This window comes from Vespa mandarinia, chromosome 18 (assembly GCF_050613455.1).
Source record: "Vespa mandarinia isolate Hongniang chromosome 18, ASM5061345v1, whole genome shotgun sequence".
Classification (NCBI taxonomy): domain Eukaryota; kingdom Metazoa; phylum Arthropoda; class Insecta; order Hymenoptera; family Vespidae; genus Vespa; species Vespa mandarinia.
This window is the reverse complement of record NC_140827.1, coordinates 3,707,814-3,724,625: the sequence shown is the minus strand read 5'-3', so window position 1 is coordinate 3,724,625 and position 16,812 is coordinate 3,707,814. Positions and strand designations below refer to the sequence as shown.

Genomic DNA, 16,812 nt, shown 5'->3' with positions numbered 1-16,812 from the left:
GATCAAGAAACATAGAACGATATTGTCTGAGAGTAAGGATTATAGGATGATCATACTGTGTTCGCCATCTCTAATGACAGCCGACCTGATTACTCGCTCTACCGATGACTCTCTCTCTCTCTCTCTCTCTCTCCATTGACTGACGAATTAGTCGGTCGTCCACGTCTATTCGCGTAACGTCACATCTAGGTGTATAGGTAAGTACTACTCCCCTTGTTGGGAAACAATAGGAACCCAGAATCCCTCACAGAATCTCGAGACTTGGGCTTTTGAGATAGCGAGAGATAGTTGGTGAAAAGAGTAGTTGAAACAGGAAGAGAGAGAGAGAAAGAGAACAAGAAAAAGAGAAAGGCAGGTAGATGAACTGACAGACAGACAGACAGACAGATAGACAAACAAACAAATAAACATACAAAAAAACAGTCAGCCAGACAGACAGACAGATTCAACAGACAAACAGACAGACAGACAGACAGACAGACAGACAGACAGACACAACAGACAGACAGACAGATAGACAAGGGAACAGACAAAGACAAATTAGATAGACAAACAGAAAGAGATAGAGAAAACTCGATAAAACAGAAAATCAGAGTAGGGGAATTCTCTAGAGGGGTGGAGTCGGCACGAAGGGATAAGAAAATAGGGTGAAAAGTGCGACAGGTGTGGGTGGTAGGTTCCCGTAGGAACAACTGGCTGATATAAATCAATGACCGATAAGATCTCCTGTACCTCTCTCTCTCTCTTTCTTTCTCAAAAAAAAAGAGAGAAGGAATAAAAGATAGGAATAGCTCGTTGCTTTCCTCTGTCTTACCCGGTTTGTTGACTCCAGTTGTCTTACCTCTAGTTGTTGGTTGTTCTTGATTCTTAGGTTCGAAAAGGAAAGGAGTTGTTTGGTCTTTCACCAGAGAAAGGTGGATCCCTGTTCATCGCGATAATGCCTCCTCTAAGGAATTATTTGTCGGTGTACGCCTTTCTTAAGAAAATTCAACTGCCTCCTGTTAACTCCCCTCTCATTTTTCCCTTCATTCTTCTATTTCATTGTCAACTCCTTTACTTTTTCTGCAACCCCTCTCCTTCACACTTATTTTAACTATCTTGTCATCGTGTCAAATATAGTCCTTGATTTTTTTCTTTCGTTAATCGATTTATACTGGGGATGGTATAATCTGCTAAATATATTATATTTAACTTTACAACTCTTAGCAATTTGTTTTCTAATATTCATGCTGAATTCACATATGAGAGGTTGTTTCTTTTTAATGTTCTTTTTTCTTTTTATTTTCTCTGTGTCTCGAGGGTTGAAAAAAAAAAGTTGATCGTACAATAGTTGCGATGATTTCTCGTACTTTCCTCAGATTTTTCAACGAGAGAAACGCTACGAGGCTTCGTTGGCTGATTGGTCGCTAGTGTATATACAACGTACGCATATGTAGATCGTAGATATGTAGAATTTTCACGCTGTGGTTAACAGCCGCGAGATAACAAAAGAGAGAGAGAGAGAGAGAGAGAGAGAGAGAGAGAGAGAGAAAGAGAGAGAGAGAGAGAGAAAGAGAGAGAGAGAAAGAGAGAGAGAGAAAGAGAGAAAGAGAAGTGCACGTAAGCGGAGGTCAGATAAAACGCAAAACATCGGGGCTGACACGCAATTAGTGGCAGCGCCGACTGCAAATCGTCGTGACGCAAGTCCGGCATCGCGGTCCTTCGGATTTACCGCTCTCATTCGTTCGCAATTTCTCCGCGAGTTCCGCAACATTTTGTTTCTCGTTTTTTGTCGAGTTCTCCGATCGATATTCCCCCTCTCTCTCTCTCTCTCATTTTCCTTCTCTATTTTTTTAACTTCGAAAAAGAAAAAATGAGTTTGCCTTCAATATTTTGTCTCATGATATACATATATCAAGTTTTATATTAATTTATTAAAAGAGCATATTATATTAAAAGAGCAGGATAGAAATATTTGTAAACGTTCCTCTGAATATTATATTATAAAAATATTAAATCAAGAGGAATTTATATGTATGGTAATTTGGTATCGATATTGTTCTACGTTATTTTTCAGTATTTTTTTTTTCTTTTTATATCTTTTTTTCATTCATCATCGACCACAAGTTATCATATATAAAGACGAAGGCGACGACGACGTTAATGGGAATCACGATTTCCATTAATGACAGAACCAGTAGGAGCAAATTCGTAGCACGACGTCGTTTTCCTTCTCTTCGTCTCTTTGCGGAGAAATTTTCGGAAGGGGTTAGGGTAAGAAGGATAAGGGTAAAGGTAGAGAGATGTAAGGGTAGGTAGGATGATAAGGGAAGAGGAAGAGGAAAGTAATCGAAGCTCACCAAGAGTAGAAAGGACGAACGATTCTCGGTAGAGACATTTGAATTATTGTTTCTCCTTTCGCTATTCAATTAAGGGAAAGATTATCGGCCCTTCGAAAGTTACAATCGATTCTCTTGCAGCCGCGCGAAGACGCGAACGTTTGCTTTTGATATATAGGCTTCTCTCTCTCTCTCTCTCTCTCTCCCTCTCGTTTCTTCCTTTCTCTTTCTCTTTCACTTGTGAAAATCGAATCGTACCACCGTATTACCGGATCATTTATAATCTTAGCTTGGTTGAGAGAGTTTTGTTACTCTCTCTCCTTCTATCTATCTATCTCTCTCTCTCTCTCTCTCTTATTACTTCCTTTCTAAATGATTTTCTTGCTAGGACTTCGTTCGATTACTCGATATACCAACTAACATTTTCATTTTCTAAATGGATACTTCGAATTGCTTCGAAAATCGAACCAAACGATGAAATTTTATGATTTTATAAATTTACTATTGCAAAAGATTACAGTTACTTCGAACACAATTGTTCAGACTTTTGGTAACATATATATATATATATATACATGAATATATATTTCATAAGTAAATCATCGTAGATTAATTAAAAGATCTCTCCCATAGGCCAATTAAAAACTCGACGTACTTACGATGAATAACAAAGGCGTAGTTTTTCTTTTCTCTCCTTTTTTCTTTCTTCTTTTTTTTTTCCGTTTTGTTTCAACCGTGCCTCACAAATCATTGCCAAACAAATATTTTACAAGCAAATATTTTCCGATCGTATATAGAATGAGCCCTTTACACGATACTCTTCTGCTGCTACTACCATGATTTCGTTAACATTGTTGTTTTTTTTTTCTTTAAAATGGAGCTTAATAGAGAAAGTAAACATTACTCGCTCGTGGAATTCATTTTATAGTGCCAAAAAAAGGAACGACAAGAAAAAGAGAAAGAAAGAGAGAGAGAGAGAGAGAGAGAGAGAGAAAGCAAAGAAAAAAAAAACAAATCTATAAAACTTACAGAAATAGTATCGTTTTCATTACTTGAATGAGTTGGACGAGGAAAAAAAGTATAAAAGAATAAAAAAGAAAAAAAAAATAAAAGAGAAAAAAAAAGCAAAAGAAAAAGATAGAGAAAGAGAAAGAGTTATCAGGATCGTCGCTTGACATGAGACAGAATGACGAAGTAGAAAAGCGACAAGAAACTCCTAGAGATTCACCTAGAGAGAAAGAAAGAGAAAAAGAGAGAGAGAGAGAGAGAGAGAGAGAGAGAGAGAGAATGAAGGAAAGAGAGAGAAATAGAAAGACAGAAAGAAGAACATCTCTGTATGCGTATCTGTATGTGTATGTGAGAGAAAGAGAGTGAGAGAGAGAGAAAGAGAGAGAGAAAAAGCCAACCAAAGTGAGAATCCTTCTCGTCGTACTCGAGTCACGCACGATCGACGAAATCTCGGGCGTTTTTCGTGAAAGCTCACATTTCTTTCCTTCCGTTTTCTTTCTTTTTTGATTTATTTTATTTTATTTAATTTTTTTTTTTTTGTTATTCTTTTTATCTTTCCCTCTAGAAAGGAGTTCGATGCGACGTTCGACCTTCGGGCTAAGAAAGACTAAGCTATTAAAAAATAATCTTTTTCATGTATACGTAAAAATAAATTACAGAGATAACGATTTAACTTAACTTTTCTCTCCTTTTCTTTTTTTCCCCTTTATCAACGTCGTTATTTCTCTCTTCGAAACTTTAACCTTTTAAACGCGTTCGTGGTAACGTTTTAATCGTTAACTGTTACGTGTTTTCTAAACGTGAAAACTTTATTAACCTATTATAACCGTTCGTATTCTAAGCTCTTCTATTTTTCTCTCAAACTCCTTTTTGGACTTTCCTGATTACTCTTTTGCGAAGCCACGTTTTTCTTGGCGTATTTTTGAAAAAAAGAAAAAAAAAAAGAGAGAGAGAGAGAAACTTTTTATAAAAGTGTTCTAACTTGAAAGCAATTCCATGTGTGTAACATTACTTTCACGAAAAATATAAAAACGAAGTCGACGAAGCACTTTTTAAAATAGTTACATACGTCGATCGACTCGTGATATCGAAATTATTTGCCGATCTTGATAGAATTTTGATTAATACATTTATGCGAATTCGAATTCAGTATATATACTCGTTTACGATCGATCTAACTGGAACTTTCGATTTGTTTGTAATTAAAATCGAGCGAGAGAACCTTCTCATTGAGAGATTCACGATGTGTACGTCATTGTTTTTCATCGCGACAATTTCTACAAAAATTTCTGCTTTTCTTCTCTCATTCAATGCCGATTACGTCTTCCTTATTTTATTTCTTTTTTCTCTCTCTTCGTTCGTTTACCAAAAGAATATCGCATCGGTTCTCTCGTTTTTGTTAAGTTATTTCGAGCCTAGTATATTATTCCTTCACCAAAATAAAATAATAAAGGAAATTCAACGAACGATCCTATGTCTTTTAATTAATTATCTTTTCATGATATCTCCTAAATGGATTTAATTAAATAAATTTCACCATCATCGTCGTCATCATCATTTTCTTCTTCTTCTTAATACTTCATAATAAAATTTAATTGTTGATTAATTCGTTTGTTTGGATCATATAAAAAAAAAAAATCCAAAGAAAAAGGAAAGAGACAAAGGAAAAAGACAAAAGTGTTCGGTTTATGTAATCAATGTTCGACGATTATCGCTTTCGATATCTTCCGAAGCATAACATAACTCGATTTTAACGATCGACTCTTTCACGTTCAGAATTTCGACCAATCGCGTTTCATTCGAGCGTCGCGCAATTCTACTAACGGGGAACATCGGGGCATGTGTAAAACGTCTCGTAGAGAGTGACAGAAAATGAGAGAGAGAGAGAACTTAGTAAGACCTTTAAAACGAAAACTTTCCAACGTGTTCGACGCTCCTTTCTCGTGACTCCTTACAACGACCTCTTACCTCTTTGGATTCGTGTTTCCGAAGGTGGCACTCAAGAAGAGATAATCTGGGATTTCGGAAAGGGGTTTGCCTGCCTGCCTGCCTTTCCTTTCCTTTCCTTTCCTTTCCTTTCCTTTCCAACTTAACGTAAATCTTCGACAAGTGAAAATCGTTACGAGATCTTAGTTGCATCATGATCGGTTTTATATCATGGTATCTATATCTATGATCTAATCATTTTATCTCTAAAGTGATTCGAGTGAAAGAATGATATTCAATTTAATTTTTTTTTCAACGAATTTTTCATAGAAATACTTGATAATTTTTCTAAGCAATTTCTAATACGATTGAGACCTATTATTCGTCTTTAAAGAAAACTATTATTAATAATATAGGATGACAAATTCCCAGAATTGCCAAGAGATTTCAAGACGAAATAGTAAGTTATACGTATGATCATTGTTACTATTTTTATTCGAAGTTAAATACCTATTTTCTCAAAGACGTATATCATCGATAGAACGAAAAGGAAGGAAATACTATAATAAAGAACGAACGAGTAATGCACGAGTGATCGGAAAAGTATCATGGACAAAGACAATCAAATATTATTACGACAGATTCAGATATTATTATTTTTATGCCGCAGAAAAAGTCGATACTTTCATTGCTGCTATTTGCTTGTGGATCATCAAATTATATTTCTCTTTAATGGGATATGGACTGATCGTTAACAAAGTCGATACAATGATCGACGAGTAATCATCACTATCAAATAAATTGTCTTAATAAATTTTCTTATTGTCAATGCATATTTATATAACCTATTACTTTTCATTAAAAGGAAATCTAATGTAACCTGTCAATCTTATTTTTAAAACCTATAATCCGTTTATTATACACTTATAAAAATTAAATGAAAGAGAAACAAATGCATGAATCTGTAATTTCACGATAATCGGATTGGAGTAATATAACTTTGATAAAAATCTACAAAAAAAAAAAAAAAAAAAAAATAAAAATATAAATAAATAAATAAATAAATAAATAAATAAATAAATAAAATAAAATAAAAGAAAGAAAAGAAAAATCTAGGCAAGATTAGAAGCTCCATCATTTGGCACATATTCATTGTCTACGCTTAGTTCTTTCGATTTGGTAATTTGTAAAAGTCAAAAGAGAATCGAATCGATGTTAGAGAAAATAAGTCTACGGTGAATTCGCGTTCGTTTCTCCATTTTCTCACCATTTACAAAAAGAGAGAAAGAGAGAGAGAATTTTTCTCTTTCGTACATTTTAGCCATTGCACACAATCCAATGGCAATTCTTTCCATTTCACCATCGCACGTTTCTTCCTACACTCCTGTTGGGAATCTCACGTCGCGGAAAGTTAAGATATTCACGAGTCGATTGTAAAAGATGCAGTCCAATCTAGATGCTAGCGAACTCCAACCATCTTTCTCTTTCTGTCTATTTTTCGTCCTACTATAGTTACAAGAGATACACAGAGAGAGCTGCAAGATTTCCCCCTGCCTCCTTCTTTCCCCTTATAAGAAAAATCTCAAGTTATATCAAGAAAAAAAAAAGAAAGAAAACCAAGAAAAAATAGAAACAAAAAACCTAATTTTCTTATCGACCTACACATGTTCGGCTAATCCTGACCATTTATCACTGTTTTCTGTCTACCGAATTCGAACGACTCTCTCTCTTTTTCTCTCTCTCTCTCTCTCTATCTTTTTGAGTATGTATAACACATAGTAAAACTCATTCGAGTATGTGAAACACATAGTAAAGCTGGCGAGAGATATAAAGGTTCGTTCGAGCAACATAGAGAGAGAGAGAGAGAGAGAGAATAAACGTTGTTATATTCCATAGGGAAAAAAATCGACGCGATAGAAAAAGAGCTTCCCAGTATCCCAGCATCCTCTCTTCCTCTCTCTCTCTCTCTCTCTCTCTCTCTTTCCCTCTCTCTTCCAATCCTTCTAGTTTAAACCTTGCTACTTTCTTCTTACAATCCGAGTTCTCGATCGATCTCAACCACGCTCCTTTCGACGAACATTTTCACAGATGTATATCATTCTTCTCGCGCGTTTTTTTTTCTTTTTTCCTCCTCTCTCCTCTTCTATTGTATGAAATGTGTGTCAGGTCGACGAGCCATCTACGCTTGATGACCGTAACGACAACGAAAGAAGCGCTTCTTCATTCTTTTCTTCTTTATTTCTTCCTTTTTTTTTTTTTTTTTTTTTTTTTTTTTAGTTCGATCGAATCATTGGACCTCTTATTCAACGCGGACATATCTACTACTTTATATCGATCGATAATGGACTATATCAAACACAGATAGGATTATCTTTTGACCTAATTTTTTTCTCTCTCTCCTCTCCTTTACGCAAGGTTAACCCTCACGAAAAGAATCCCAAAGAAAAGAATTTCAAAGGATTCTTACAAAATCCTATTTTACTATTTTCTAACGCGATATCATCGAAAAGAAAATATTTATATTTGTTATCAATTGATTATCAATTTCTATCTTAATGTTATAGAATGGAAAATATAAGAGAGAGAAAGAGAGAGAGAGAGAGAATATGATAAACATATAAATAAATCATTATATTTCAATGGAATAATACAGTACGTTTGTGTTAAGTCGATGAAAATAATTTAATAGTCAATCAAACGATACAATGGGTGCCCGATTTGTTGACGGAAATTGACAGTCGTGATTTTGTTCACAATGAAGTACAATAGACAATCTCACGATTGACAGGTGTGAAACGATCAAAGCGTATGATTCGTATAATTTTTCTTTTATTTCTTTTTTTTTTTACTTCTCATGAAAAATTAATAAATTCATTAAATTAATTATTTTATGATTTTATTGTAAAGTTTGGAGGTATAATTTTGTTTCTGAACATTTCTAATTAAGGAAGATAAAAAAAGATCCACAAATCATGCATTAAAAGACGAATAAAATCGAATGAAATGAAATGAATCGAAAATTTGTTGGAAGCTAGTTCGCGAGTATAGCAAAAATATCATAGTTGTATAGACATACATACATAAACGTACATACGTAGTACCTGTAAAATAAGGGAATATTTTTCTTTTGAATTTATCTCGAACGATTTCACGTAGTTTTACCAAGGGAAATTCGTAATTCGACAATCGATCGATATATGTTTTTCCTGCTCGATTAAGCCGCGCCGTGCGTATACACACACAATATACAGTTTCAAATTTGATTTTCTTGCCATTTTAATACGTTTATATATGTGTGGTTGGCGGTTCTCGACGTTTACCACCGATAAATGCTGCAGTTAACTACAATTTTTATTTTTACGTTGCACATTGACTGCGTTAGATACGTTGCTTGAAACCCACACTCGATTGGCAGCCAATAAAGCGATTGTCGTTTTAATTTTCGTTCTATGCTTGCTTTTAAACTACTTTGTTCTCTATCTATTCGAATCGAAACGATATCAGTATCAAAAAATTCCAGCCAATTATTTCGTAAATAATATAGAAGAATTAAATCTCTTTAGAAATTATACGTACATATATTGAATTACTAGCTTATTTTTGATCTCTACATTCTATTCATATTCTCTCTCTCTCTTTCTCTTCCCCTCTTTCTCTTTCTCTGATTCTGGCTAAGCCTGGTCGATTCGATAATTTATCAGGATCATTTTGGTACTGGTCGAACGGCGGTACTGCTGGAGCTCGGTCGAATTTATGATAACGATAACATTGAATAATTCGCGGCGAGCATTGATCGTAGACCGGTCAAAGCGAGAGAGAAAGATAGATGGATACGGTTGGATAGATAGATAGCTACACACACATAGACAGAAAGAGAGAGAGAGAGAGAGAGAGAGAGAGAGAGAGAATAGTGCGTGTCTCTCAGCAAACTCGTAATTTTGCTGACAGTGCAGCAAAATTAAATAAAAGTTATTGCTATGGCCTTCGTTATCTCATGGATATTATATCGATAATTCTTTTTTTTTTCTCTTTTGCAAATGAAAATGGACATATTCGATGATGAGTAAAAAAGAAATTGATATATAGATATAAGTGGGATGGATGCTTTAACAATTGTTTTTGTTTTATTCATCGATTTTTCATCACGAAATTAATCATTTAAACTGTTGCCACGTTACAAATAAATTTGAATGTGTAAGACTTTTGTAGAAAATTCATTGACCTATTTTCATCATTCCCTCTCTCTCTCTTTTATTATTCTCTTTTGTCATCTCAATTCGTTTGCAACCACCGTGGTAACTTTATTCGGTTTACGGATCTCCCGAGCTCCTCGTGCCGCGCTTTTCAACGATAAAATCTGAGAGAAAAGAGAGAGAGGAGAGAGAGAGAGAGAGAGAGAGAAAACGATAAGGCATACTTTTGAGCCTCCCTTCTCCACCCTTAAATCCCTATTGCATCGTCCTCTCTGAGGCAACCCGTTCGACATACTTTTCGCATAGTTTCCTTCTAGTAACGCGAGTACGCACAATTGCCGTATCCACGTAGTACTAGGATTTAAATAGTTTCTGCAAAATTTCAAGCCAAGCGAATAGAAATCGTAGACATCTTTCTCTCTCTCTCTCTCTCTTTCTCTCTGTTTGTTACTTTGTCTCCTTCTCTCCTTCTCTACTTTATTCTACTTCATTCTACTCTAGTCTAGTCTAGCCTACTATTCGTAATCAGGCTTGTTTTTCTTATGATTTTTATATATTTTTTTTTTATTTTTGATTATATTTTTAACACGTTCCTTTATCCAACGTAGAAGAAACGGACAAGTTTTTTTCACTTGTGTTAAATACCTAGTTATGTCGAATAATTTTTGTTTACATTTTTTCTGTTTTTCTTTTCTCTTTGTTCTTTCATGCTCGTTAAGAAACATTTTTAATACCAGCGAAAATAGTAAAATGACGATTCTCCATTGGTATTATTTCTAAAGAAAAAGATATAAAATATAAAATATAAAATATAAAATATATATATATATATACACGCATATATATGTGCGTTATACATATAGATATACAAATATATACATATACATGTAATTTCTATCGGCCTTATAACATTAAGTACTTTTGCATTACAGCTTTCTCGGTAAGTCAATGAAATTCCCCTTTTATTCGGTGCTCGACCAATCAACTCATCGATGTTATTACTCGATGTCACTCGAGGTACGGCTATCGATTTCGAATCACACTGGCAGTTCGACGGAGAAATTTAATTGGGGGCCTCGTAATTCCCAGCTCAATTCGAGGTCGAACTGCGAACGCTTCGTGGCTTCCTCCTTTATCCCCCTTTACACAGCTCACCCTATTCGACAACATACCCCCGTACGATTCAAGCCCTGCATGGCCCCCGTCCAGCTTACTCTACTTGGATAATAAAAATTACCTTTCGTCGTCGAGCCTCGTGAAAAATTAAAAAAATCAAGTGCATTAACTTAAAGTTTTCTTTTATTTTACGAAAATTGATTAATTATTTTATTCGATTTTTGTGCTTTTATTTTTATTTTTTTCATTTTTTTTTTAATCAGCTTACTCCTGTAGCTTTCTCTCATTATTATTATTATTATTATTATTATTATTATTATTATTATTATTATTGTTGTTGTTGTTGTTGTTATTATTATTGTTATTATTATTAACAATGAGAATATTCATACGATTATTCATGTATTGTGAACGAACAAAAGAATGTGAATTAAATTTTGGTCAATACGTATGCTAAATATATATTATATATTGTTGCGGTATGTATGTGAGAGCGATGATTCTGTATTATATTATTTTGTCCGGCCACTAAAAAGAAATATGGAATAATTATAAATGACCGCAAAAAAATTAACAGCATCATTTAGTTAATATATTAATAACAAATAAGATGATTAAAATGGATACACTCTTTAATAAATCCAAAAGTAAGGATAGCTTAATGACGCCCATTCAAATAGAATATATGAACCTTCGAAATTACAATGGGGACTGTAACCTAGACTTGATAATGATGTTAATTGGAAACGTACGTAATTATCAGATGCATTGTCTGATCGAGTTCCATTGACGGGCACTACGTGGTATATAGTAACACTATGTGAAGAGAGATGTTGTTCTCAGTATTGATGATCGATCTTGTCTTGAGGTTAATTAGTTCGTCTAATAAAAATGTTTATATCATCGCTGATCTGTGGAATAAAATTAACAGGAAGGAAAAGGAAGGAAAAAGAATGAAAAAAGAAAAAAGAAAATTAATTTCATTGTAAAGCAACAAAGACTTTGTCGAATAATAATCGTATAAATTTTATATCATTTTCGAAAAGAGGATTTTATTTTCTACCTTCTAATTAATTAAATATTTCTTTTTTTCTTTTTCACTCCAAATCTCTCAAATAAAAGCCGGAAACTCGTTACGAATTTCTTTCTTTTTTCGTGTAAAGTAAAAAAGAAAACAAAAGAGAAGCAAAAGAATGAAACGAAACGAAATATCCTTCGGGTTAATATAACACGTGGAAGAATAAACTTTTCCTACAAAATTAAAATCTACACGTTTGATCTCGCGATAGGATACGTACATACATATATATATATAATTTTTTTTTTCCTCGAATACATACGTTGATAAACTGGATAACGATGTGCATGAGATTGCACACACGGTATGTAACTGACAGCGATGCAAGAACGGACGAACAAATGAACGAACGGACGGACGAACGGACGAACGAATGTGTGTAAAAAAAAAAAAAAAAAAAAAAAAAGAAAAAAAAACGGAGAAAAAAAGGAAATAGAATTTATTATAGAAATCGTAACAAAGGAATAGTTCGAACTAGAAAAATAATAAATCCTATCCGTCACACGACTATCAGGCATTGAAGAACACAAAATATTAAGAAATTAAAAAGATTTTTCAACAACGGAACACAATTTTTTCTTATTCCAATGAAAAGCAAATTTTAATTTCTAATCTAAATCCATAGATACCACCACATCACAGTTCTCTTTTACTCTTTCTTTCATTTTTTTTCTCGCCAATTCTCTCGTCACGTTCTCATTTTTTTTTAATCTTCTTTTCTTTTTCATTAACGTATGCAGCTCGTCGTTTCGACGTTGAAAAAGAAATAACGAAAAAAAGGAAAAGCGGAGGTGGGGAAAAAAAAACATTGCTAGAGTACTTTGGTTGATCTTGACGAGAAAAAGATTCTTCGCGCTTGTAATATAAACGCATATATGATGCTGGTGATGATGGTGGTTGTGGTGGTGGTGATGATGATGGTTTGGTCAAAGAAAACAATGCACCCTTTCCGTATATTGTCAATTTGCAGGAAATCTTTATTACTCTTTAAATTCCTCTTCTTGTATACGATAAGATTAATATGGCATTAAATCGCGGAGGAAGGAAGGAAGGAAGGAAGGAAGGAAGGAAGGAAGGTATATGTCGATGAAAAGAGACTCGAGGTCGAGGTTATAAGCTTGGCAATGCGAAGGGTTGGTAAGGGGACTGCGGGGATCATTTAAAGTGGATTTAACGAGAACTTCGCATATCGCAAGATGGGACGAAAAGAAAGAAGGGGCATGGAAGGGAAGGGTAAGGCAATCGTGGAAGAGAGAAAGAGAATGTTATAAAGACCCACAAGAAGGAGTTCCATCACCTTTTATTCTAACCGACCTTCATCCTCATCCTCCTCCTCTTCTTCTTTTTTCTTTTTTTTTTTTTTTTTTTTTTTTACTTTATCCCAGCTTGAAATCGTCACTTCGAAATATTTAAATCTCTCCATTCTTCTCCGTCAATCTCTCTTCTCGTTCTCCTTCACATTTTTCCTTCTTTCTCTTTCTCTGATGCGCTGATCTTTCTGCTCGTCGGATTAACCGGACGATATTATTCTTCAATTTGGATTAAATTCTTTCCATCGTCAACCTGAAAGACTTTTCTTGATCCTTCTCTCTCTATCTCTCTCTCTCTCTCTCTTTCTTTCCTTCTCTCTTTTTCTCACGCTACGTTGCGGTGTCTACGAAGAGAGAGAGAGAGAGAGAGAGAGAGAGAGAGAGAGAGGTCGAATCGAAAAATGCTGGACCATAGCTCGAAAAGTCGGATTGATCCCGAACTACTGGCGGTCTTCAACGTTTTCGCCGCGAATTCCATGCGGATCGTAAAATCCTACCGAAAGATTTGTAAGTGGGGAAGTGGGAAAGACGGGGATGGAGCTAAAAATGATCGTCCTTCGTCGGATATAAAGGAGAAAAGCTCGAGTAAAGAGTGAGAAAGAGTCAAAGAATAAGAGAATAAGAGAGAGTAAAAGAGAGTTCTTTAGTGGAAACGTAAGTCGTTTTTCTTTTGCCACTCGTGATATATTTAATCAAAAGTGAGTACGACCACTTTGTGAGCTGACTCGACTATCTGCTTTGATTTATCCAGATGTAGAATTTCTCGGGTAATTTTATCTTAAATTCTATAACTTTTTATATCAGATGGATAATACATTTTCTATTTTCCTTAATTCTGATCGTAATTTATCCGTTTATTTCTTGGACAACAATTGAACTTTTCTATAGAAATTTCCAAAATTCTTGCGGCCAATATTAGCAAGCCAAGAATATTCCAAGTATCCAGTTGAGATAATCTTCCTTCTAGTTTCAACATATATTTTCAAAGTTATTTCTTTCATCAGAGAATTTTACTTTTTGCTACAAATATATCGATTATTACGCATCGTCATTAATGAAATTCTCTTTGAAATCGTATTCCGAATCTTCTCAATTAATGTTATATGTATTGCAAAGAACGTATAACATTAAGGAGATTAATAACTTCATTGAAATGCTACATTTACATTTAGATGTACATATATATATATATAATCCAGATGATTTTATCGAAATTCAACGATATGTTATGATTTACTTTTCAAGTAATTAAACTCACTTGCAAATTTCTTGTGTAATAGAGGCAAAACACAATGTACTCTAATACCAGTTATTATCAAAGTCCATGAGAGAGGGAGAGAGAGATGGCGAAGAAGAGGTATCTAGGAAGGTGCCTTGTTAATAATCGGAATTATATTGGCAAATACCACGACTATGGGATAGAACATAATACAACGTAGAACCTTCGACCTCGTAACCGGAAACAATGGTGCGGTTGGGTCAGCCTTTGCGATAGCCGTTGAGAGCTATCGATTTCCGAAAAGCACCCTCCAGTCGATTCGAGCCAATGAAAATGTTAGGTACTGAGGAAAAAAAAACGATCGCTTTTCCGGTTTTTTCTTTTGTTCAGGGTGCACACGCGTTCGAGCGTGTTCCATCTCTACTTGTAAATGTAACTGGCCCTCCCTGTCGTGGCATGCAGCGGTTTCTACGAACGTGAGATTTTTTTCTAATTTCTTATATTCCCGATTGAAAAGCAACTTAAAAGATTTATTGTTTGTATTAAAAAAGAAAATTGTTTTATATATATATATATAAATAAATATATTTTTTAATTTCTTCCTAGAACTCCTCTTAACTTATTTTTATTTTATTATTATTAGAGTCACGAGAAATTTCTATTTTCCGTACATAAAATATTCCATTTTCTTCCAATTGGTAGACGTCTGAGAATAGTACTTGACTGCGAATAGAAAAGTCGAGGAAATTCTCGAAAGGAATTTTTTTTATTCTTTTCAACAAATTTCTGTTATAAATTCCAAACGCTGTTTTATTCTATTTCCTCGACACAAATAAGATATATAAAATGGAGCTTTTAGAGAGCTTCGTATTTTATAACATTATCGCCGCGCGTCTTGTTATTTATATTATTAATATTATTATAATAATATGGAACGCTTCGAAGGTCAAAGAAACAAGAGATAATCTCTTTTTCCAGTCGAGATATCAGCACTTGCTTCTTTGAAATTCCTCCACAAGATAGAGAGACGAATTCTTGGGAAATACGGTTTTAGAGAGAAGATCCGCATGCAGAGTCCCTCGCGCGTGCAAGTGCGTCGCCTAAGTGATTTACATCGTTTCCCAATTTTGGGTCTCCGACAGTAAGCACGCTTAAGGACGTTATTCTATATCCCCATTTCTCTCTCTTCCTCTCTCTCTCTCTCTCTCTCTCTCTCTCTATCTATCTATCTCTATCTCTCTTTATCTCTCTCCCTCTTTGGGCTACATAGTCTCACGTTTTACGAGATGGTTGGACAGAGACAGAGAATGGAAAACGTGATAAGGCCTTCGACTAACCCGTTGGGTTAAGGTAGATGGAAATAGAGAATGAGTGAGAGAAAGATAGAGATAGAGGGAGAGAGAGAGAGAGAAAATGCAATAGTAGTGGTGGTGATGGTAAGGGTTGCATCAGAGTAAAGAAGGGATGAGGAGGAGACGGTGGATGTAGGCTTCAGCCCGCCGTCGGGTTTCTTGTAAGCCGGTAATCTTCGGTAAGTAACAAAACACGCGGCTGAGCTTAGGAGGAACGACGACAACGGTGGAATTCTCTCTTGGAAACTTCTCGTGTATATCGGTTCGTAACGTACAACTAACGTACTTGTTACTAAGAGATGTATAATGAACATACAAATTCATAGATCTGAATCTATATTTTTACATTTGATTTTTTTCTCCATCCCCTATTTTTTTTTTTTTTGTTGACTTTTTTAATCGATTTTTAGATCGACTTCTTCCGATGATCAACTTGCTGTTACATTTAGTTTTTATCTGAATTAAAAAAAAAAAAAATTAGTTCAAACCTGAAATTGTTCGGAAGAAGATAAAATGGTGTTGAAGATCGTCGTATCGTTAGAAAAAAAAAAAAGAAAAAAAAAATAATAAAACAAAGAGGAGTAAAAAGCAGAAAGATGTAAGAGTAAGGGACGTTAAGGATTCCCCTCGAGCGTTTCCACTGGAGTTAACGGAATCTCGATAAAAAAACTTGTATATATATATATATATATAGGTTAGCTAAGCTACACATAGACGTATCGTGATACCTTGACTCCCAATAGGATCGTTGGAAAAATTCTTCGTATTTTTCCAAGAGAAGAAGAATCGGCGGAACGAGAAAAGACGATTTTCATGAAAAATCGTCTAATTTCTCATAGTCCTGGAGTTTTATCGTTCAGTAGATACGTACGTACGTACAATACTCGACCATGCGTATGTGTATACGTCGAGAAGTGCTTCGTTTTCCATCTTGCGTGTCTAAAGTATCTTCCTTTTTCTCCTTCTTCTCCTCCTTCTCCTCGATTTCGTCTCGTTTTGCCATATTCCCGTTTACGAGAAGGTTGTGAGAGTAGGATGTTGTTGAAAGAAGGTGCGCTTCGCTTAACGTATACGAAGCAAGAGTAAGTCGATGCAACGACCTTCGAAAATTGATCCTCATCCTTCTCTTCTTCTTCATTGTCATTTTTTATAGGACATATTGTTCGATTGATTCACTAATATCGATGAGTATACGAGATACAACTTCTGTTAAATATTCCATATATTAACGTGGTAGAAGAAGAAATGTAAATCATTATACCATTATTATTAAGAAAATATTCCTTCTTGTC

The 16,812-nt window shown here is 34.7% G+C and overlaps 2 protein-coding genes across 5 annotated transcripts in view; one reads left to right on the top strand and one right to left on the bottom strand.

The window, feature by feature from the left end:
* Window positions 1-16,812, bottom strand: part of Arp5 (Actin-related protein 5) — a 36,255-nt gene that overhangs the window by 6,243 nt on the left and 13,200 nt on the right. The window lies entirely within an intron of this gene.
* LOC118445358 (uncharacterized) lies at window positions 1,658-6,093 on the top strand. 3 transcript variants are annotated; one of them, XM_085662428.1, is made up of 4 exons: window positions 1,658-2,018; window positions 5,103-5,486; window positions 5,669-5,712; window positions 5,794-6,093. In XM_085662428.1, the coding sequence occupies exons 2-4, from the start codon at window positions 5,467-5,469 to the stop codon at window positions 6,033-6,035; spliced, it is 306 nt and encodes a 101-aa protein (XP_085518554.1). In that variant the 5' UTR covers window positions 1,658-2,018; window positions 5,103-5,466; the 3' UTR covers window positions 6,036-6,093. The 3 variants fall into 3 exon arrangements, 1 of the variants encoding a protein (XP_085518554.1); XR_014983197.1 differs by lacking the exon at window positions 1,658-2,018 and having other exon boundaries at window positions 4,953-5,486; window positions 5,583-5,712; XR_014983198.1 differs by lacking the exon at window positions 1,658-2,018 and having other exon boundaries at window positions 4,947-5,712; window positions 5,777-6,093.

What these genes read in the sequence shown, in the direction of transcription:
- LOC118445358 (XM_085662428.1), top strand. Translation starts at nt 5,467, where the DNA reads ATGATCGGTTTTATATCATG. An exon ending in ATGATCGGTTTTATATCATG is followed by an intron (nt 5,487 to 5,668) that starts GTATCTATATCT and finishes TTAATAATATAG; the next exon opens with GATGACAAATTCCCAGAATT. An exon ending in AGAGATTTCAAGACGAAATA is followed by an intron (nt 5,713 to 5,793) that starts GTAAGTTATACG and finishes TATCATCGATAG; the next exon opens with AACGAAAAGGAAGGAAATAC.